The sequence below is a fragment of the Leptidea sinapis genome, chromosome 27, assembly GCF_905404315.1.
Source record: "Leptidea sinapis chromosome 27, ilLepSina1.1, whole genome shotgun sequence".
Classification (NCBI taxonomy): Eukaryota; Metazoa; Arthropoda; class Insecta; order Lepidoptera; family Pieridae; genus Leptidea; species Leptidea sinapis.
In genome coordinates, this window is record NC_066291.1 from 5,515,626 (window position 1) to 5,534,591 (window position 18,966).

Here is an 18,966-nt window from a genome sequence, read left to right on the forward strand (position 1 = left end):
ATTTATTACCCATACAATGAAATATAATGTGTATGTTCAAAACTCAAAAACTGTAAGCCCAATTGAAATGAAACTTTTCACACAAATAAAGGGCTCGAATTCGAAGAAACATAGTAAAATTAGTGAGATAGGTGGCGCGGGTGGTCGAATTCAAATTTTATATACTTGAATGCATGTAGCAGTATTGCAGATTTTTTAGGTGAAGCAGCGCTCACAAGTATTATTTATAAAAAAATATGAAGCAGTTATTATTTATAAATGAGTTTCTTGCCTCTTTACTTTAAAGCTCAAACTATCCGAAGGTATGGTAAAATATCAAAACTTTGACATGCGTTCATATAATTTCATGATCTAAATACAGAGTATTTTAGTTTGTTTGGCAGAGGCCAAACACACCCAAAATAAAGGTATCATAAAAATACACAGATCCTGTAAATAAATATTTATTCATAACAGCATTGAGAAGAATTCTTCATCGCTACAATAATTATACAAATTCCCCAATAGCCATAACATGGACTCTACGACAAAACTATTGTTATCGGATAACACTTGCTTAAACAATTCACACATATTATAACTAACAAAGTATCCCAAAATAACATTATACACGTCGGTATTCATATTCGCCAGACTTCTTGTAATATAAACAAGCTCCATATTAGTTTCTGTATGTTTATGTTTATATGTCTCCATGCATCTATTTAACCCTTGAATCAACTTTAATACAAGGTCTTCGGTCACACACTCCGTGAAGTTTTGATGGCATGACAGCATGAATAGGAGCTGTGCTGACTCCACTGTCATTTCTAATTCTGTTGCAGTTTTTGTTATCTTCTGTACGTAGTCTTTACTGAAAAACATAAACTTTTTAAATATAATCAATTTTCCTGTGTTTTTAAAGTGATAACCCTCACTTCTGGGGTCAATTACACAAATAAAATTTGAAAACAAAATTTTATGAATGATACGGGATTAGAAACTGCGACCTCTCGTTCCGTGCGAGCGCACATCCAACAGCTCCAACCGTTCGAGTGATGTATCGTGGATAAAGCCACAACCTGAGAGTTGAATAAAGCATACAAGATTTTATCAACGATACGTCACTCGAACGGTTGTCACAGTTGGAAGTAACCTCATAGATGGCTTAAAGGCAACCAGCGAGTGGTGCACTTGTATTACTTATACCCCGGGGAAGCACAGGGAACAGAAAAGGGAAATCCCAGGCCAAAGGGTGTCGTAATCGTCGACTAAGAGCATTTCCCAGTAGGAGGCTTCTTTGCACAGGGTGTCCGCTAGATTATGGGTACCATAACGGCGACTTTTTCTGCCGTGCAACAGTAATGTTTACACATTATTGTAATGTTTCGGTCTGAAGGGCATCGTGAAATTACTGAGCAAATGAGACTGAGCATCTTATGTCTCAAGGTGACGAGCGCAATTGCAGTGCCGCTCAGAGTATTTGGGATTTTCAAGAATCCTGAGCGGCACTGCATTGTAATGGGCAGGACGTATCATTTATCATCAGATGAACGTCCAGCTCGTCTCGTCTCTTATATTACGTGTAATAATAGATGATGGTCGTCCTGCGATGAAGTAGCATTTATAAAGTTTCTATAACCTTGCGTTCTCGTGCAGTTCCATTGTTCACGCATATTTAATTGACAGTCGTCAATTGTGCAACTAAGAATACTGAAGTTTTTTGGTCACGTCTCTAGAAATGAGAACTCGATGGAGAGACTGGTAGTGCAGGGCCAGGTGGAAGGCAAGAGAGCACACGGTCGATCGCCAACCCGCTGGATAGACGCCATCACAAAGGCTACTGCTACTGAGTCCACCATGGTCCAGTGTACTCGCAACGCCTCTAAGCGTCAGAAATGGAAGCACATCACCAGGAGATCTACCTTCAGAAAGGATATCGACCCACCGTTCACCCCACCGTGTACCTCGTCAGCGCAACTACGACCACTCAGACAAGAGTTTCCGACTAAGAAGAATTTAACTGACACTGTTTGAAGATAACTTTAGTTGTCAGCTAAAAATGGACTGCGCAAATAGAACCTCGAAATATATCTTTTTTTTTGGAAAAGGAGTACAAACGGGCGTACGGGTCACTTGGTGTTAAGTGATCACCGCCGCTCAAATTCTCTTGCAACACCAGAGGAGCGTTGCTAGCCTTTAAGGAAGGTGTACGCACTTTTTTGAAGGTACCCATGTCATATCCTCCCAGAAACACGGCACAAGGAAGTTCATTCCACAGCTGTGTAGAACCTGGAAGAAAGCTCCTTGAAAACCGCAGTGACCGCCATGACATTCAAATGGTGGGGATGATATCCTAACTTGTGGCGTGTCGTGCGATGGTGGAAATCGGCGGAAGGAATCAGATGAAACAGATCTTCGGAACACTCCCCGTGATAAATGCGGTAGAAGGCACACAATGAAGCGACGTCTCTACGCAACGCTAAGTGATCCAGCCGTTAACAGAGCACTGGGTCCTCGACAATTCGAGCTGCTCTGTGTTGCACGCGGTCAAATGGATCTAACTGATACTGGTGTGCGCCAGATCAGAGATGACAGCAATACTCCATGTGTGGCCGGACCTGCGCTTTGTAGAGCCTTTTTTTACCTTTTACCTCTCTAGCTCAAAAATGGAGCTGCATTAAACCAAGCAATGTTGTTTTAACTCACTCAGTGAGCTTTATACTTCGTCATATTTTGTAATGAATATTATTCCTACATCTTGTATTTTTTCGCTAGTGAGAAGTTGTATTTGTCACATGAATTCAAATTTTTCTTTTTCTTGTGCCTTTGAATCCCACACTAGGCTCAGGATTCTAAAATAACTATTGTCAAAGTATTGTTTATTCTTGTATGATATTGATTGAATTATTAATGTTGAAAAAATAAGGGACGGGACGAGCATGACATTCAGCTGATGGTAATTGATACGCCCTGCCCATTACAATGCAGTGCCACTCATAATTGCTGAAAAGTTCTGAGCGGCACTACAACTGCGCTCATCACCTTGGGACACGTCTGTAAAGCTAGAAAGGTCAAGTCGGCAGAATCAGTCGTCTTATATCTCAAAATTTAGTGCTCATTTAGTGCTAATTTAGTGCTGATAACAGATATTGGGTGCTGTGATACCCCTATCACTGAAAAGTTAGCACTGTTCTCATTTTTAGTCCCCCTATCACAGCACCAAATATCTGTTATCAGCACTAAATTAGCACTAAATGAGCACTAAGTTTTGAGATATAAAACGAGTGATTCTGCCGACTTGACCTTTTTAGTCACGAATGGTACACTGCTAGCTTAATGAAAAGTTAGCAGTGTTCTCATTTTAGCCCCCCTATCACAGCACCAAATATCTGTTATCAGCACTAAATGAGCACTAAATTTTGAGATATAAAACGAGACATCCTGCCGACTTGACCTTTCTAGTCACGATGGTACACTGCTAGCTTAATGAAAAGTTAGCAGTGTTCCCATTTTTAGTTCCCCTATCACAGCACCAAATATCTGTTATCAGCACTAAATTAGCACTAAATTTGAGATATAAGACGAGTGATTCTGTCGACTTGACCTTTATAGTCACGATAGTACACTGCTAGCTTAATGAAAAGTTAGCAGTGTTCTCATTTTTAGTTCCCCTATCACAGCACCAAATATCTGTTATCAGCACTAAATGAGCACTAAATTTGAGATATAAGACGAGTGATTCTGCCGACTTGACCTTTATAGTCACGATGGTACACTGCTAGCTTAATGAAAAGTTAGCAGTGTTCTCATTTTTAGTTCCCCTATCACAGCACCAAATATCTGTTATCAGCACTAAATTAGCACTAAATGAGCACTAAATTTGAGATATAAGACGAGTGATTCTGCCGACTTGACCTTTATAGTCACGATGGTACACTGCTAGCTTAATGAAAAGTTAGCAGTGTTCTCATTTTTAGTTCCCCTATCACAGCACCAAATATCTGTTATCAGCACTAAATTAGCACTAAATGAGCACTAAATTTGAGATATAAGACGAGTGATTCTGCCGACTTGACCTTTATAGTCACGATGGTACACTGCTAGCTTAATGAAAAGTTAGCAGTGTTCTCATTTTTAGTTCCCCTATCACAGCACCAAATATCTGTTATCAGCACTAAATTAGCACTAAATGAGCACTAAATTTTGAGATATAAGACGAGTGATTCTGCCGACTTGACCTTTCTAGCTTTACAGACGTCCTTGGGACATAAGATGTCAAGTCTCATTTGCCCAGTAATTTCACTAGCTGCGGCGCCCTTCAGACCGAAACATAGCACTGCTTAGACATTACTGCTTCACGGAGAAATATGCGCCGTTGTGGTACCCACAATCTAGCCGGCATCCAGTGTGTGTGAGATACAATTATCTAAAGATGCTCCCCTGCTGCTCACCTCAAACTCTCTCCAAGTGCGTAAACATAATGCAACAGTGCGTATACACACGCACGTTGCAACTCCGTCCCAGTGCGGCGCTCACAAAGCTTGGCCAGTGCACCTTGCAACACAAGCACCTCACACACCTTTCTATGTGACGCTAAGTTTCCTAATGTCCACGCAGAAGTCACCTGTGAAATTGAGGCCAAATCAGCATAAAATAACCTAGAAATTCATTAGCATTATAATAAAGAATAAAACCTATAGGGGGTAATGTTATAAATATTTTTAAGTACGACCCAATTCAGTTCATTCTTTATCGTTGTTTTACGTGCTGTTTAAAGGCATAAAAGGCATTTATTTTCTCAAAATTGATTCCTTTAGAATTCTTTTTGATGTCATTTCTAATAACTACTAGATACTACTAGCGCTTCGGAAACAAATGGCGCTCTGAGAGAGAAGAAGCGGCGCAAGAAACTCTCCCAGCATTCTTTGTTGCGCTCTTTTCAATAAAAATATACAATATTGTACAGTCATTTCTATCGCTATAATTTAATCACAATCTAGTCCCAGGCTGTCCGATCATTTATTCAGCAGCGGAGTAATAGGATTTACGACAGGGCCATTTTTTCTTATAAAACATTTAAATTTATTTATATATAATGCCTGAACAGTGGCTGGGACTTTATTATAAAAGTGTATACATTTACCCTTAAAGCTATTATGTATCTTATGAAGCCTACTAGAATTAGTTACAAGCAATCCCTTATTTCTAGTGTTATAATAATGAAAATCACTATTAAGAGCGAAAAGGTGACTATTTTTGAGAACGTATATTAAATTTTCATAAATGTAGTGACAATGAACACTCATAATATTTATTTCTTTAAATTTTTCTTTGAGAGACTGTTTAGTTTTCAACATAGGGATATTATTCGCGTTGGGCGCTTTTCCGACATGCTATATATAGTTAGACAGTTTTTGGATCTTGCGAGTTCACGTCACCGAAATGCTTATAGCAGTATACCTGTAGCTATACTGCTGACGTATATGTAAAATTGAATGGATTTTGTGAAAAGTACAATGTATAATATATTACATTATATTACAATTCTTCAATGTACAAAAATTAGCAGCTCGTCGGCGTATGCTTGACATTACATATCTGTACAAAATTGTAAACAATAAAATAGATTCTGTGGACATATTAAATTGTATAACATTTCAAGTACCTCAACGTAATACTCGAAATAAAACAATTTTTTTCTATTTACCGGTTACGAGAACTAATATTGGACGGAATGCACCTATCTATAGGATTTGTTCCACATATAACTCTATAATTTTAAATAATGCTGATTTAGATCTCTTCAACGACAATTTAGCGGATCTCAAACGAAAATTACTTGCAATTGCTTAATATTGTCATAAGATTCTCTTGTAGATTCATAAATTGTTAATTTCTATCATATTTTGTAATAAGTTTAATTTAATTTACTAGTATTTTGTTTTAATTTTTAAGTCTTGTTTTTGCCTATTGTAAATATCTATTATGAAATGCTGTGAATGCCTTTAAGTAATAGATATACTAGACTATATAGAATCTTAATAATGTGTAAGCAAATGTCATGTATACCTATTGTTGGTGTTCCAATAAATAAATAAATATATACTATATACTTGTGCATTGTTGAAATAGTGTTTTTGTTTGATTTATATTATTATATTATAGAAAATAAGTTAAAAAAATAAATTGAAAAAAATAATTTAATTCATTTAAACATTGTATGAAATTTCAAATTTTAATACCAAAAGTTCTGAGTTTTCACTTGTATCCGCAGTCTACAATGTATATATTTTTTTTTCTAGCTTGGATTTCTTTATATATAAATAAAAATACAGTCAATTAGAAAACTAAAGTGGATATCAAAAGGAATAAGACAATGTTGCAAAAGGAAACGAGAGTTACTATGGAAATATAGAAAAAAACCTAATAATAAAAATAAACAAAATTACAAAGTGTATGGAAAGCGTTTAAAAAATATCATCAAACTAACACAAAAATCCCAAAATGATTATAAAATAAGAAATTCGTATAACAAATTTAAGACTACATGGGACATAATAAATGAAAACAGATTAAAACTCAATAATTAGAAAATTGAACGTATTAAAAAAGGCAACGAAATAATAAGTGACCCCTTAGAGATTGCACAAGCTTTTAATGAACATTTTCTTAGTAAAATTTTGTCAACAACTAATGAAAGAGCAAACGCTAACTGGAACAAGCCGAATTCAATTTTTATGAAACCATCATCGCCTACTCAAATAAATAATATCATAAAAACACTAAAAAATACAAATAGCACTGGGTTTGATGAAATTTGTACCAAAGCAGTAAAATATGCATCTGATATAATATCGCCAGTTTTGTGTCATATTACAAATCTATGTGTAGAGAATGGTGTATATCCAGATAATTTAAAAACTTCAATTGTGAAGCCACTCTTTAAAAACAAGATAGGGAAGACATGGACTGTTATAGACCAGTTACACTTATACCAATTTTCTCAAAAATAATATAAAAGTATATTTGTAATAACTTAAACGATTATTTTGAAAAGAATTAAATATTAACCGAAAAGCAAAAAGGCTTTAGAAAAAATAAATCAATTAATTTAGCAATATACAATTTCTTGAAGTAAGTCATTACTAATGTAGATAAAAGAAAGCATGTATGCGTACTTTATATGGACCTCACTAAGGCATTTGACTATGTCGACCATCAAATATTATTAAATAAGCTAAGCGTGTACGGGGTTAGAGGAAACAGCCTTCACTTCTAAAATCATATCTAACGGGGAGGCAACAAATGAAACAAATAGCGAGGTTAGTACGGCATGATAAAACAGAAACATCATATATATCGGAGTCAAAAACCGTAACCACTGGAGTACCGCAGCTAATATACTTATATTAGGTCCATTGTTGTTCATAACATATATAGATTTCCCTACGGTAACCAACTATGAGATGATTTTATTTGCTGACGACAGCACAGTGATATTTATAGGTGAAAATTTAAATTCTTTTGAAAGTGACATTAATAATACTATAGGCAATATTATAAACTGGTTGACATGTAACAATTTAATCATAAATCTTGACAAAACTACCGTAGCCTATTGTTATTTTGATTACAGGAGTTTACCTTTCTCTCATTGGTGGTGGATTGCTTTTATTTTGGTAAGATTAAGTACTTAGTCATTAACAATTGACATAGTCACCCCTTTTACATTATACTAACCGTTTAATAATGGAGATTTCTCCCCCGGAACCTCCGGACCCTCCGGATATCCCCACACTCGCCGGGTCAAAACGGCGTATACATACAAGCAGCTCAGAAGAAAACGCTGCAAAAAAAACTATAACTGATACGGATCTGGCTTCGGCGTCCATTCAGAATGTATTTTGTGACCCAAGTTTAGTTATTGGTTTTAAACAATATACGGATTTTGATAAAGGTCCATTTATTATCCATGTTTCTCGTATCGAGGAGGACCCTACCTCAGGCCAAACTATAAAGCCCATGAAATTCGGTCAACTACTGCATAGACATAAAATTCCAAATAATTGCCCTGACGGCATAAAAAAAATCGGTAGGAATAAAATAGCTGTTACATTCAAATCGTCTGGTGATGCAAACAAATTTTTAGATAACCCTGTATTATCTGCCAATAAATATACAGCAACAATCCCAAACTTCAACATGGGTATAGTCCACCGGGTTCCTGTGGACTTATCTATGAACGAGTTTGTGGAGTCTGTCAGTCTTCCCACTGGTTGTGGTAAGATTTTAAAGGCTCGCAGATTCAACAGAAAGGTCATAGAGGAAGGTAAAGTTACTTGGTTACCTACTCAAACAATTGTAATAACTTTCCATGGTCAAGTGCTTCCTGAAAAAATATTCCTCTTCCATAATTCCCTCCCTGTTGAAACCTACCTTTTCCCTACAATCCAATGCCTTAACTGCTGCCGATTTGGTCACATCAAAACTGTATGCAGATCTAACCCAAGATGTTACAAATGTACTCAAGCTCATGCTAGTAGCTCATGTGATACAACTGAAAAGGATGCTATCTGTATTAACTGTTCAGGACAACACTTTGCCACAAACAAGGAATGCCCTGAACTGGGCAGACAAAAAACAATTAAAATTATTATGTCCCAAGAGAACATTTCCTATGAGGAGGCCTCAAATCGTTGCCCAAAGGTGATGAGGCCATACTCAGAAATTCTCCGTAACCCCTCTGTATCCCATAACTACTCCTCAGCACACATGAGCCAGACACCCACTCCTTCTCCCACAGTCAGCTATAAGAAAACTGTATTTTCTTCTCCACGTTCCAAACCCTTATTGAGTAAACCTTACGATCGAGCTGCTCACCAAGCTATCATTGCTGATGTACCTTCAGCCTTCCCAAATGGCTCTGCCCTAAACCACCAAGTTTCTTCTTCTTCATCAACACAGGATGATAACCTCTTGGAGGCCCTCCTGTCAATCTTACTCTCTTTGATTACCAAGAACAATCTTAGCCTACCGTCCAACGTTGCCCATTAACTATCACAAATCTTATCTATTGGTAAAATTCATGGCCCCAGTGTCCATTCTTCAATGGAACACCAGAAGCCTACGTCCTAAAAAACCCAGCCTTATACACCTAATTAATAAATATCTTCCTTCTGCCATCGCCATATCTGAGACATGGCTGGTCCCTGGAACTCACTTCAGGGTCCCCGGCTATATGTGCCTTAGGGATGATAGAGCAGACAGTGTTGGTGCGGGTTGCGCCTTATTTATAAGACGCACCCTTCCCTTTTCCCCAATTATCCTTCCTAATCCCCATCCTGGTATAAACATTGTTGCAGCAAAGGTAATGAACTTCTCCTTAGTATCAATCTATGTGCCCCATCCGCAATCAACTATGATTGCAGATATTCTCCTTTTGTTATCGTCTATTTCCCCTCCTATTATTATTATGGGAGACTTTAATGCTCATCATCCTTCATGGGGTTCAAGTCACACTGACTATTTTGCCCTTTCCCTGTTGGATGTATTTGATGAAATCAATCTCTGCAAGGATGGCTCTCCAACCCGAAGGGTTCACCTTCTCAAAATCCCAAGAGAGCGGTTGATCTCACCTTATGTTCTCCGTGTCTGGCTCCTCTCCTTTCTTGGAACATCTTACATAATTCCCATGGTAGTGACCATTTTCCTATAATCATTTCTATCCCTGACAAAGTAATTCCACCCCAAAATTTTTCCCCATCTCCTAAATATAGATTAAAAGAACAAATTGGCCTAAATATTCTTCTTGTCTTGATAAAAAAATTGCTGAGTTTCCAGTCACTAACCATTTTAATGCAGAAGATAATTATAATAAATTAGCTAATGCCATGATTACATGTGCTGACAACAACTTCTCTTTAAAAAAACCTGTTTTAAATAAGATTTCAACTCCTTGGTGGGACTCTGAGTGCACTGCTGCTGCTAAAGAAAGGAAATTAGCTGAATTAATTTACAATAGAAACATGTCCGTGTCAAACTTTATTTATTATAAAATAGTGGCGGCGAAGGCTACCAATTAATTTAGAAAAAAGAAAAAACAAGGTTGGATTAATTTTTGCCAGAATTTAAAACCAAGCACTCCATCCTCAACTGTATGGAAACAAATTAAAAAAATTAGAGGTTCATTTTGTGATCAAGTGTGTGATTTTAATGTGGATCCTTCTGTATGGGTTGATTCCTTTTCAGATAGGATGTCCCCCCCTTCAGTTACAAATATGGACTATTTTCCATCCCCCCCAATCCCTCTTGCCTCAACTCACAGTTTAGAGTCCCCCTTCTCATTCTCTGAACTTCTTCTTGCTCTGGATGGCCTAGTTGACTCTGCTCCTGGGGTAGATGGAATCCCATACTCTTTCATTAAAAATTCATCATCTACATCCAAGGAATATTATCTTAGCATAATCAATAACCTTTTTGATCTCGGTTCCATCCCTCCACTTGATACCTGATTTTTCAGGTAATTATTCCATTACTTAAACCTGGTCAGAATCCATCTGAAGCTACCAGCTATAGGCCAATTGCCCTCTCTTCTGCTCTTGCAAAAGTTTCTGAAATCATGATTAAACAAAGACTTGAGTGGTTTGTTGAAAACAATAATCTCCTTTCCAACTCCCAGTATGGTTTCAGAAAGGGCAAGAGCTCCTTAGACAGCTTAGGTATCCTCACAACTGACATTAGAATAGCACTCCTCAGAAAAGAACACCTTGTGGGAGTTTTTCTTGACATAGAATCTGCATATGATAACGTTTCACTTCCTCTACTCAGGAGTAAACTCAACCAGCTGAGTATCCCCGTGAAGTTATCCCGTTTCATATGTAACATGTTAATGGAGAGATCCATCACTATTAAAGGTCCATCCTCTTACCTCCCTCCTAAGTCAGTTTGGAAAGGTTTACCTCAAGGCTCAGTCCTTAGTCCCCTTCTTTATAATCTGTATAGCCATGACCTCAACAGTACTGTTACACCTTTCTGTCAGATACTGCAATATGCAGATGACATTGTCCTGTATTCTTCTGACAAGTCTATACAAGATTCATCTAATCATTTAAATAATGCAAGAGCATTCAATCAAGAGATTATCTTTCTGAATATTTAACACAACATGGACTGTCTCTATCAACATCTAAAAGTAAGGTAGTTTTATTTACAAATAAAAGAATTCTTCCACCTATTAAAATTAAAATTTATGATGTTGATCTACCAATTGTAAATAATGTTAAGTTTTTGGGTATTTGGTTGGATCACAAATTATCTGGCGTCAATCATTTTCATTATGTCTCACAGAAATGTGAGAAAAATATTAATATTCTTCGCTCATTGTCTGGTGTCTGGTGGGGAGCTCACCCCGTCACTCAAAAATTACTATACAATGCCATAATTCGCACTCATTTAGATTATGGCACTATTTTCTTAATCCCAGCAAACAAAGCAGGTCTAAATAAATTGGACAGAATTCAGGCTAAATGTTTACGTATAGTATTGGGAGCTATGAAATCCAGCCCTATTAATGCAATGCAAGTAGAATGTGTGGATCCTCCCCTCTCACTACGTAGACAATTCCTTGCCAATAATTTTTTCTTTAAACTAGCTGGCTGCCGAGCTCATCCCTTACTCCAAAAATTAGAACAATTAGCTGTTTTATACAATGATAATAATATTGTACCTGAAGACAAAAGACCTTGCGTTATAAATAGTTACCTTTTATTTTCTCAGCTCTCTAACCCTCTCTTTCAATATTCTTAATTGCCTTTATTTTCTATGCCTTTCAATGCTCTTACTTTCCAACCCTCAGTAATTTTAGACTTAGGTGTTGATAAGTTTTCTATAGAAGCAAATAAAACTTTTTCTCATATAATGGACTCAGATTTTCGACATTGGTATAAAATCTACACGGATGCTTCAAAAACAGACATGAGTCCGGTTGGGGCTGCAGTATGGATTCCCTCAACAAGAATTATACTGAGTTATAGCTGCCCATCTACCACTTCTGTGTTTACAGGGGAATCAATCGCCATTCTTGAAGCTATTCTATTTGTTAAGTCTCACAACATGAACAATTCTATTATCCTTTCAGACTCTAAAAGTTGCCTCCAATCAATTCTCTCAAATCCGTTTAAGTCAAAAAGTCAGTTTCCCATCATTCTCAAAATAAGAGAAACTTTGAAAGAGTGCTATGAACTCAAAATTAACATAGTTCTAGCTTGGATTCCAGGTCACATGGGCATCTCTGGTAATGAAAATGCAGATGCCTGTGCTAGATCAGCTGCTCATTCAGGTTCCTTTCAGTATTCTGAAATATTCACTCATGACTTGTGCTCTACCCTGAAACCCAAGATGTATGAGAGTTGGTCAAACATTTGGCAAGTTTCCAAAACTTTAAAAGGCAAATTTTATCGAGAACTCCAACCAGAAATTCCTCAAAAACCTTGGTTCTCAAAATGTAGGATTCATAATAAAACAATAATCTCAACTATATGCCGCTTACGTTTAAACCATGCCTGCACTCCAGTCTTTCTAGCTAAACTTAGAATTAGGGATCACTCTCTATGTGATTGTGGCCTTGATGAGGGAAACATGGATCATTTATTCTTTAGTTGTCCCTTAATGCAATCTTCTCTGCACAATTATATACCCGCTGAAGTCCCCCGTCCAACCTCCGTTAAATGTCTCCTCTCCCTAGTTTACACTCATTTTGTAAATATTTATTCGTAAGTATAGTAGTATTCATAAGTATTCATTAGAACAAATGATCAACTATTTAGTTACTCTGATAGTAAACGCAGAAAAAATAAAATATGTTTCACGCAGCATACAACGGCACTTTTTGGTAATAGTATATTTAATATAGCTCCGCAGCTATATAATAAACTACCAGCATCATAAGAGGACCAAAACTTAAATATTAACTCTTTTAAAAATAAAATTAAAGAATTTTTAATGACGAAGACAGTTAAAGAGTATTTAACAGACATGAATATATAGTCATTAGAATAAGTTAATTCAGATATTTCAAATTAACATTTTTAGTAAGCAAATTTTTATTTTTCACATTTTTATAATATTATGGTGGATAGACTTTTATGAATAATTTGGTTTTTATGTTGTATGTTTTTCACGGTAAACTTAGAGTAAGAATTGTAAAATATTATTTTTGCATGCCTACCCGGCAGATTGTTAGCACCTATGATTATAATGTAACAGCAATGTACCCACTCAATCTATGCAATTAAATGACTTGATTTGATTTGATATATTCATCAATAGTTCTCCAGAGCACAGACTGTGATCTTTGCGTCATGACCATCTATTTAAATTACATATTGAGGAATCAATAAATATGAAAATGGCAATTAAAACACCTGAAGATAAAGATTAAGCTTAAATATATAACTACACTCATACAGAAAGCATGTTGAATAAGCACCTACTCCACTACATAAATCCAAATTTACAAAAGTAGGGGAGCAAACAGCTATCCTCTACAAACAAAAAGGGCTGTTATAGTGATGACTTCAGAGTTTCGCGTTGAATTAGTCTATTTAAAGATGTTTTATTTGCAGAGCTACAGAAGATCTCAGGTTAATGTTGCAACAGAACAAATAGACCAACTACCAAAAAACTGTATCAAAAATTTTGAAATACAGCCTGGTGTATCTCTGGTTGGTTAGATCAGTAGTTTCGGAGATTTCAGCGGGGGATGGTCAATTTATTCATATTTTTTCATGAATAAAGTCAAAACCATTTACTTTACAAACAATCATAAATATATTATAGATATTCATAATTAGCCTTGCATCATTAATTTGATATATGGCAGAGTAACACTTGCAAAGCTTCTTTTTTAAATTTTATAATATATCTTTCGAAATTGAGGCTTATTTAATAAAAATATTTATTTCCTTTGCACATTTTACCTGATTTGGACCAGTCAATTCGGGGTAAATTGGCTGTGACAGACAGTACTGTAACTTGTATGGATGTAAGGTCCATACCTTATTATTAGAAGCACTAACCCATGTTAGTGCTTCTAATATCTTAATTCTATGAATGCAGAACACAATCCTCCAAACAAACAGTAATGTCCCTTGGTATGTGACAAATGATAAATCCTGAGATCCTGGAAATGTTTACAGTGCGAGAAGAAATAACTAACATCAACATTCATCGGAACAATTCAATCTCTGCCCACTCCAATACATTATTTACATTCCCCAGCTAAAAAATGACACTCTGAAAAGTGAGCACATTGATTGGAAATGGAACAGAGAAAAAAACTAGACCGCAATAAACTCCTGCAGGAGTGTTATCTTAGCATAGTATTTTAAGCTATAAGGTGAAATATAATACAAAAGTTATATTTAACCACCACGGGAACTCTAGTTGGATCCCCATCTTAAGAGAATAACAAGAGTGTAGCAATATACATATCACAGATCTAGCCTATTTGATCAGTATAGAAAATGGCACAGTTGATAGTCCGGAACTATTGGGTCAGATTGGACTTAAGACTTCTTGTTTCACCCTTAGAAGGCCCAATTGTTCACATGTCCCTAACGTAAAGTGCAACTATAGAAAAAATAATTTTATGTTACGAGCATGCAGATGTTATAACACACTTTCAAATGAAATAGATGTTGATGTTTTTTAATACGCCAGTACATGGCCATAAGAAAGTTTTAAATGACAAATTATTTAAACGTGCATAAATAACCAAGCAAAGCAATACCTTTCGTTCATTATAATCAATTATTTAATAACATACATGTGATTAACCTAATTTATTTTAAGTGTTACTTTCCTGACCTCTTTAATTTAATTCCTTTGTTTTAATTTTTAATCTTATTTATATAACTATAAGTGAAAATTTGTAATTAGCCTTCAGTACTTAATTATATACTTACCTACTTGTTAATAACCTAGCTTTAAGTTTTCCGAATAGAATAAAAATAAAATACAAAATGTAACCAAATAATATTGCAATAACACAATACCTTCAAAAATTTTCATTCAGTGAAGTAACCTGCTTCAGTATCATACATTGCTACCATGCATATTGGTAAAGTAGAAAAGGTTAAAGTTTGTTGAAACCTTTCAATTCAAATATTACTACAACTTAATATTATTTAATTTCTAGATTAGTACAGCCTTCAAGGAATCATGTAAGTACACAATATTGAGTGTGTATTTAAAATAAATCAATAGAGCAATCTTTTGATTTTATGTCAATAAAATATTTTTAACTTCGACTGTGAAAATAAATAAATAAAAATAAAACATCTTTCTTGGTTTTAACACATTTTTCTTAACTTAATAGTGGCAAGAACCTCCTTTTAAGTATATAAAGAATGCTTGTGCCACGAGGCTCCACTCGTTCTAATTTCCATATTTTTAACATACACGAAACAGAAATAAAATATAAATAACTCACCGCTAGTTCCATTGCCATATTATCAAGGGATGTCACCAAGTAGGGCCCAGCTGCTTTGACAATACTATTACAAGCTTTAAAATCTCCAAGAGCAAGGTTACATAGACATCCAGCCGCAATACATTGATTGACAATATTATTACCTGAAATTATACAATTCTTGTTAGTTCTTGTATTTCTTTTGTCAGTCATAATAATTATTACATGATGCAAAAATTGCTCAATAGGTTTATAAAATGAATGCATACCAGTTAACTCTCTCACCAGGCCTCTCAAGGCTCCATGCACATTAAGTACCACTTCTATGTTGCTTTGATCTTGTAGTAAGGCATTTTTAAGTTTAACTAATTCTAGAGCTGGTATCGTTGACTTTGTTTTTAGTGTATTTGCAATTGCTGTGACATTTTCCTTCGTTATACTGGAATTTATTAAGAATCTTAATTCTATGTACTAGGTTGCCATCCGTCCGGGTTTCCCCGGATTTGTTCTTGTTTAGAAGGTCTCAGGGGAGCATCCGGGTGGAGTTTCAATTCTAGTCTGGGTTAATTGGGTCTACCAACTCTCCAACACCACAAAACAGTGAGCTAAAGAAAGAAATAATTTATTGAAGACATTTACAACAATTCACACTATTTTTATTTTACGGAATAACTTAAAAAAATATAGTTCTTCATGTCCGGGTTTTAAGCTCCTAAGTCCAAGGTTATCACACTTCTTGTCCTGGTTGCCAGATTTCAGAGATGACGAACGCTATATGTACACATAATATGAAATGAAATGAATGAAATTCTTGTGGAAAGAAAAAGAGACTGGTATGTTGTATACTAACCCCCTTATTCATAATGGTCCGCTAACTTAAAACAGCCGCTAAGGAGTGTTTTTTCTCATTTTGACTTAGGTCAATAGAAGAAGACAGAGTGAGAATAATTAGCAATGCTTTAAGTTAGCAGACTATTATGAATAAGGCGGTAAGAATACATTTTGTATTATTGACAAATTATTCTTAATAGTATTATCCCTGTTTATCTATTTGTATACTATTTTATGTAAGTAATATTAGAAATAGAAACACTTTATTAACAGTAAAACACAAACCTTCAATTTACAGTATAAATCTTAAAGTAATAAAAAATTAAATTAAATGTAACAAAAATTATTAAAATATAAACAAAAACAAAATATTAAATAACTGTGTGGCGCTTGATTCCCTGCTAAAAGGAGCTGACTCTGTATATTGTTGGTCAGTGCAGAAGACACCAACACAATACTGGTTTTCAGCAGCCCCTCGTGACATTTGGAGTAAACAGGTGTTGTAGTTTTCCCATTGTAATTTTTTTTTTCATGTACATGTTGTAAATTTATAGAGTTATAAAATAGAATTATAAATAAATATTTATAATTAATATTAAGTAAATCATATTATAAATTTTAAGCAAATAAACACAATACTTATATTAAAGGTGGCACAAGGTACATTAGTATAAAAAATGAGATATAGATAATATATTGGTAAACATTAAATACACATAATAAGGATACAGAATTGTGTTAGTCTATATTTACAATAAGATACATTGCATATCAAGATTAATTATTATATAAAGAATCTAAAATAGTTTTTTTTATATTTAAATCAAAAATTTTGAATATTTTTCAGTTGTCTGATTAAAAGGTACAAGTTATACAAAATATTGTATTGTTATTCTTGATCATATAAGCCACATATTTTATGGATTCCTTAACCTAACAACTTAGTTTAATAAATAATCTAATAAATTCTTAGTGCATAATTGTGTTATTTGTTATTATTATACCTGTCCGGTTTTGTGATAGATCGGTTAGTATCTTTAGATTCATCTCGGTGTATTTGGCGTTTAAATTGTAGAAAATTACGATTATTTTCTCGAATCGAATCTATCATAATATTATTTTCTTGCATTACTTTATTTCACACCGTAAATTGTAATCTTAAACTTTGATATTTATTCTATGATTGGGTCTGGGTCCTGGGACCTGGGTGTTTGTTTATTTCGGTTCAAAGCAAAAAGAATTTAAACACTACGTTCAGTTCAAAGTCAGAATTGCTATGCGGAATTGTAATTCGAGATCAAAAATGTAAGCAAAGAAATGTCACTGTCAAAATGACATTTCCGAGATATTTTTTTATGAAAATAAGGGACGAGACGAGCAGAACGTTCAGCTGATAGTAATTGATACGCCTTGCACATTACAATGTCGCCGCAGTTACAATTGATTTTTCTCTTTTTACGATTTCTAATAACTGAAATATTATAATATTTTCTTCATAATTAATATTTATTAAGACAGTGACTGATTCAGGAACTGCTTCTGAAATAAGACCACTAAATTCTGTGAATGTGTAAAAAAAATAAAAATGATCTTATTAAAACTACCAGTCTTCTTCTTCTTCTTTTTGTTGTTCGTTTATTGGCGCGTTGAGCATTTGAGCTATTGACAAGTTTTTTTTTTTAAAAAACGAGGGTATAGACTTATTTACGAGATTTTGGAGAGGATAAGGAAAGGATAGAAAATTTTTCGAATTGAATTCTTATTTGCTATCTACCTGTTTACAGCTTAAAATTCATCAAAATGGGAAAGAATTTCATACACTCTGGATCGCATATCTATGAAATAAATAAAATTTTACGGAATACTTGTGCAAAGAAGTAACACAAAAATAATTATTTAATAAAAAACTTTTAAGTTAAACTTAAAAGTGAAATTTTCAAACAAAATAAATATTGAAATAAATTTAGAAAGACTAAACTCTCTGTAATCTGTATAGACAACGTACATTGGACATTGTACCACTGGAGCGATGCACGCGGCCGACGATTTCGTTGGCTCCACCTTTGAAAAGGTACGGTCATTTTTACGAACATTTTTTATTTCAGTTGAATTGAACTGAACTTTAAATTCAATATTGCGCATCTTGTTTTATGTTAAAAAAACACTAACCTGTATACCTACACAAACTTAAAAATACAATCTCGATTATGTAAATAACACATGTACTTAGTAAATAAGTGTCGATTTCACCTTGGAAAAAAATCAAAAACAAATTGTACTTATACAATTTCTTTTTTTTTTATGAGCTTACCCCCACTTCTGGGATAAATAACACAAATCTAATTGTATTTGTTGATTCAAATTGCTAAAAGTGCAAATAATAAATACAATTAGTTCATATTTACTAAGCTATCTACATACAACTTCAATTATGTAATAAATATAATTATATTTTGATCATCAATCATTTGAAGTAATCACGCAAAAAAACTCAAATGTTTGCGTGAGGCAAATAAATAATTTATTCGCCCAGAAGACTCGCGATAAACTGAAGTGATGATTGACTGGTGAACTCTCAACACAACGAAATAAATAAGTCTTTTCTAGGAAATACCTCACAATTATAATTTATCGACACTTTTTTGCACTTATTAAGCAACCATTACCAAATACCTACCCAAGGC

The 18,966-nt window shown here is 34.6% G+C and overlaps 1 protein-coding gene across 1 annotated transcript; it reads right to left on the reverse strand.

Annotated features, from left to right (window-relative positions):
- Window positions 1–427: 427 nt before the first annotated feature.
- Window positions 428–17,569, reverse strand: LOC126972837 (uncharacterized). The gene is made up of 5 exons (XM_050819929.1): window positions 17,287–17,569; window positions 15,721–15,890; window positions 15,473–15,615; window positions 4,434–4,606; window positions 428–853 (listed from the first exon to the last, which is right to left on the reverse strand). The coding sequence occupies exons 1-5, from the start codon at window positions 17,409–17,411 to the stop codon at window positions 448–450; spliced, it is 1,017 nt and encodes a 338-aa protein (XP_050675886.1). The 5' UTR covers window positions 17,412–17,569; the 3' UTR covers window positions 428–447.
- Between the last annotated feature and the right edge of the window lie 1,397 nt (window positions 17,570–18,966).

Excerpts from the sequence above, each read along its gene's own strand:
- LOC126972837 (XM_050819929.1), bottom strand. The coding sequence starts at position 17,411 with ATGCAAGAAAATAATATTATGATAGATTCGATTCGAGAAAATAATCGT. Across the intron at positions 15,616-15,720 it reads CCTGGTGAGAGAGTTAACTG|GTAATAATATTGTCAATCAA; the intron begins GTATGCATTCAT and ends GTATAATTTCAG. Across the intron at positions 4,607-15,472 it reads ATATGGCAATGGAACTAGCG|GTGACTTCTGCGTGGACATT; the intron begins GTGAGTTATTTA and ends TCAATTTCACAG.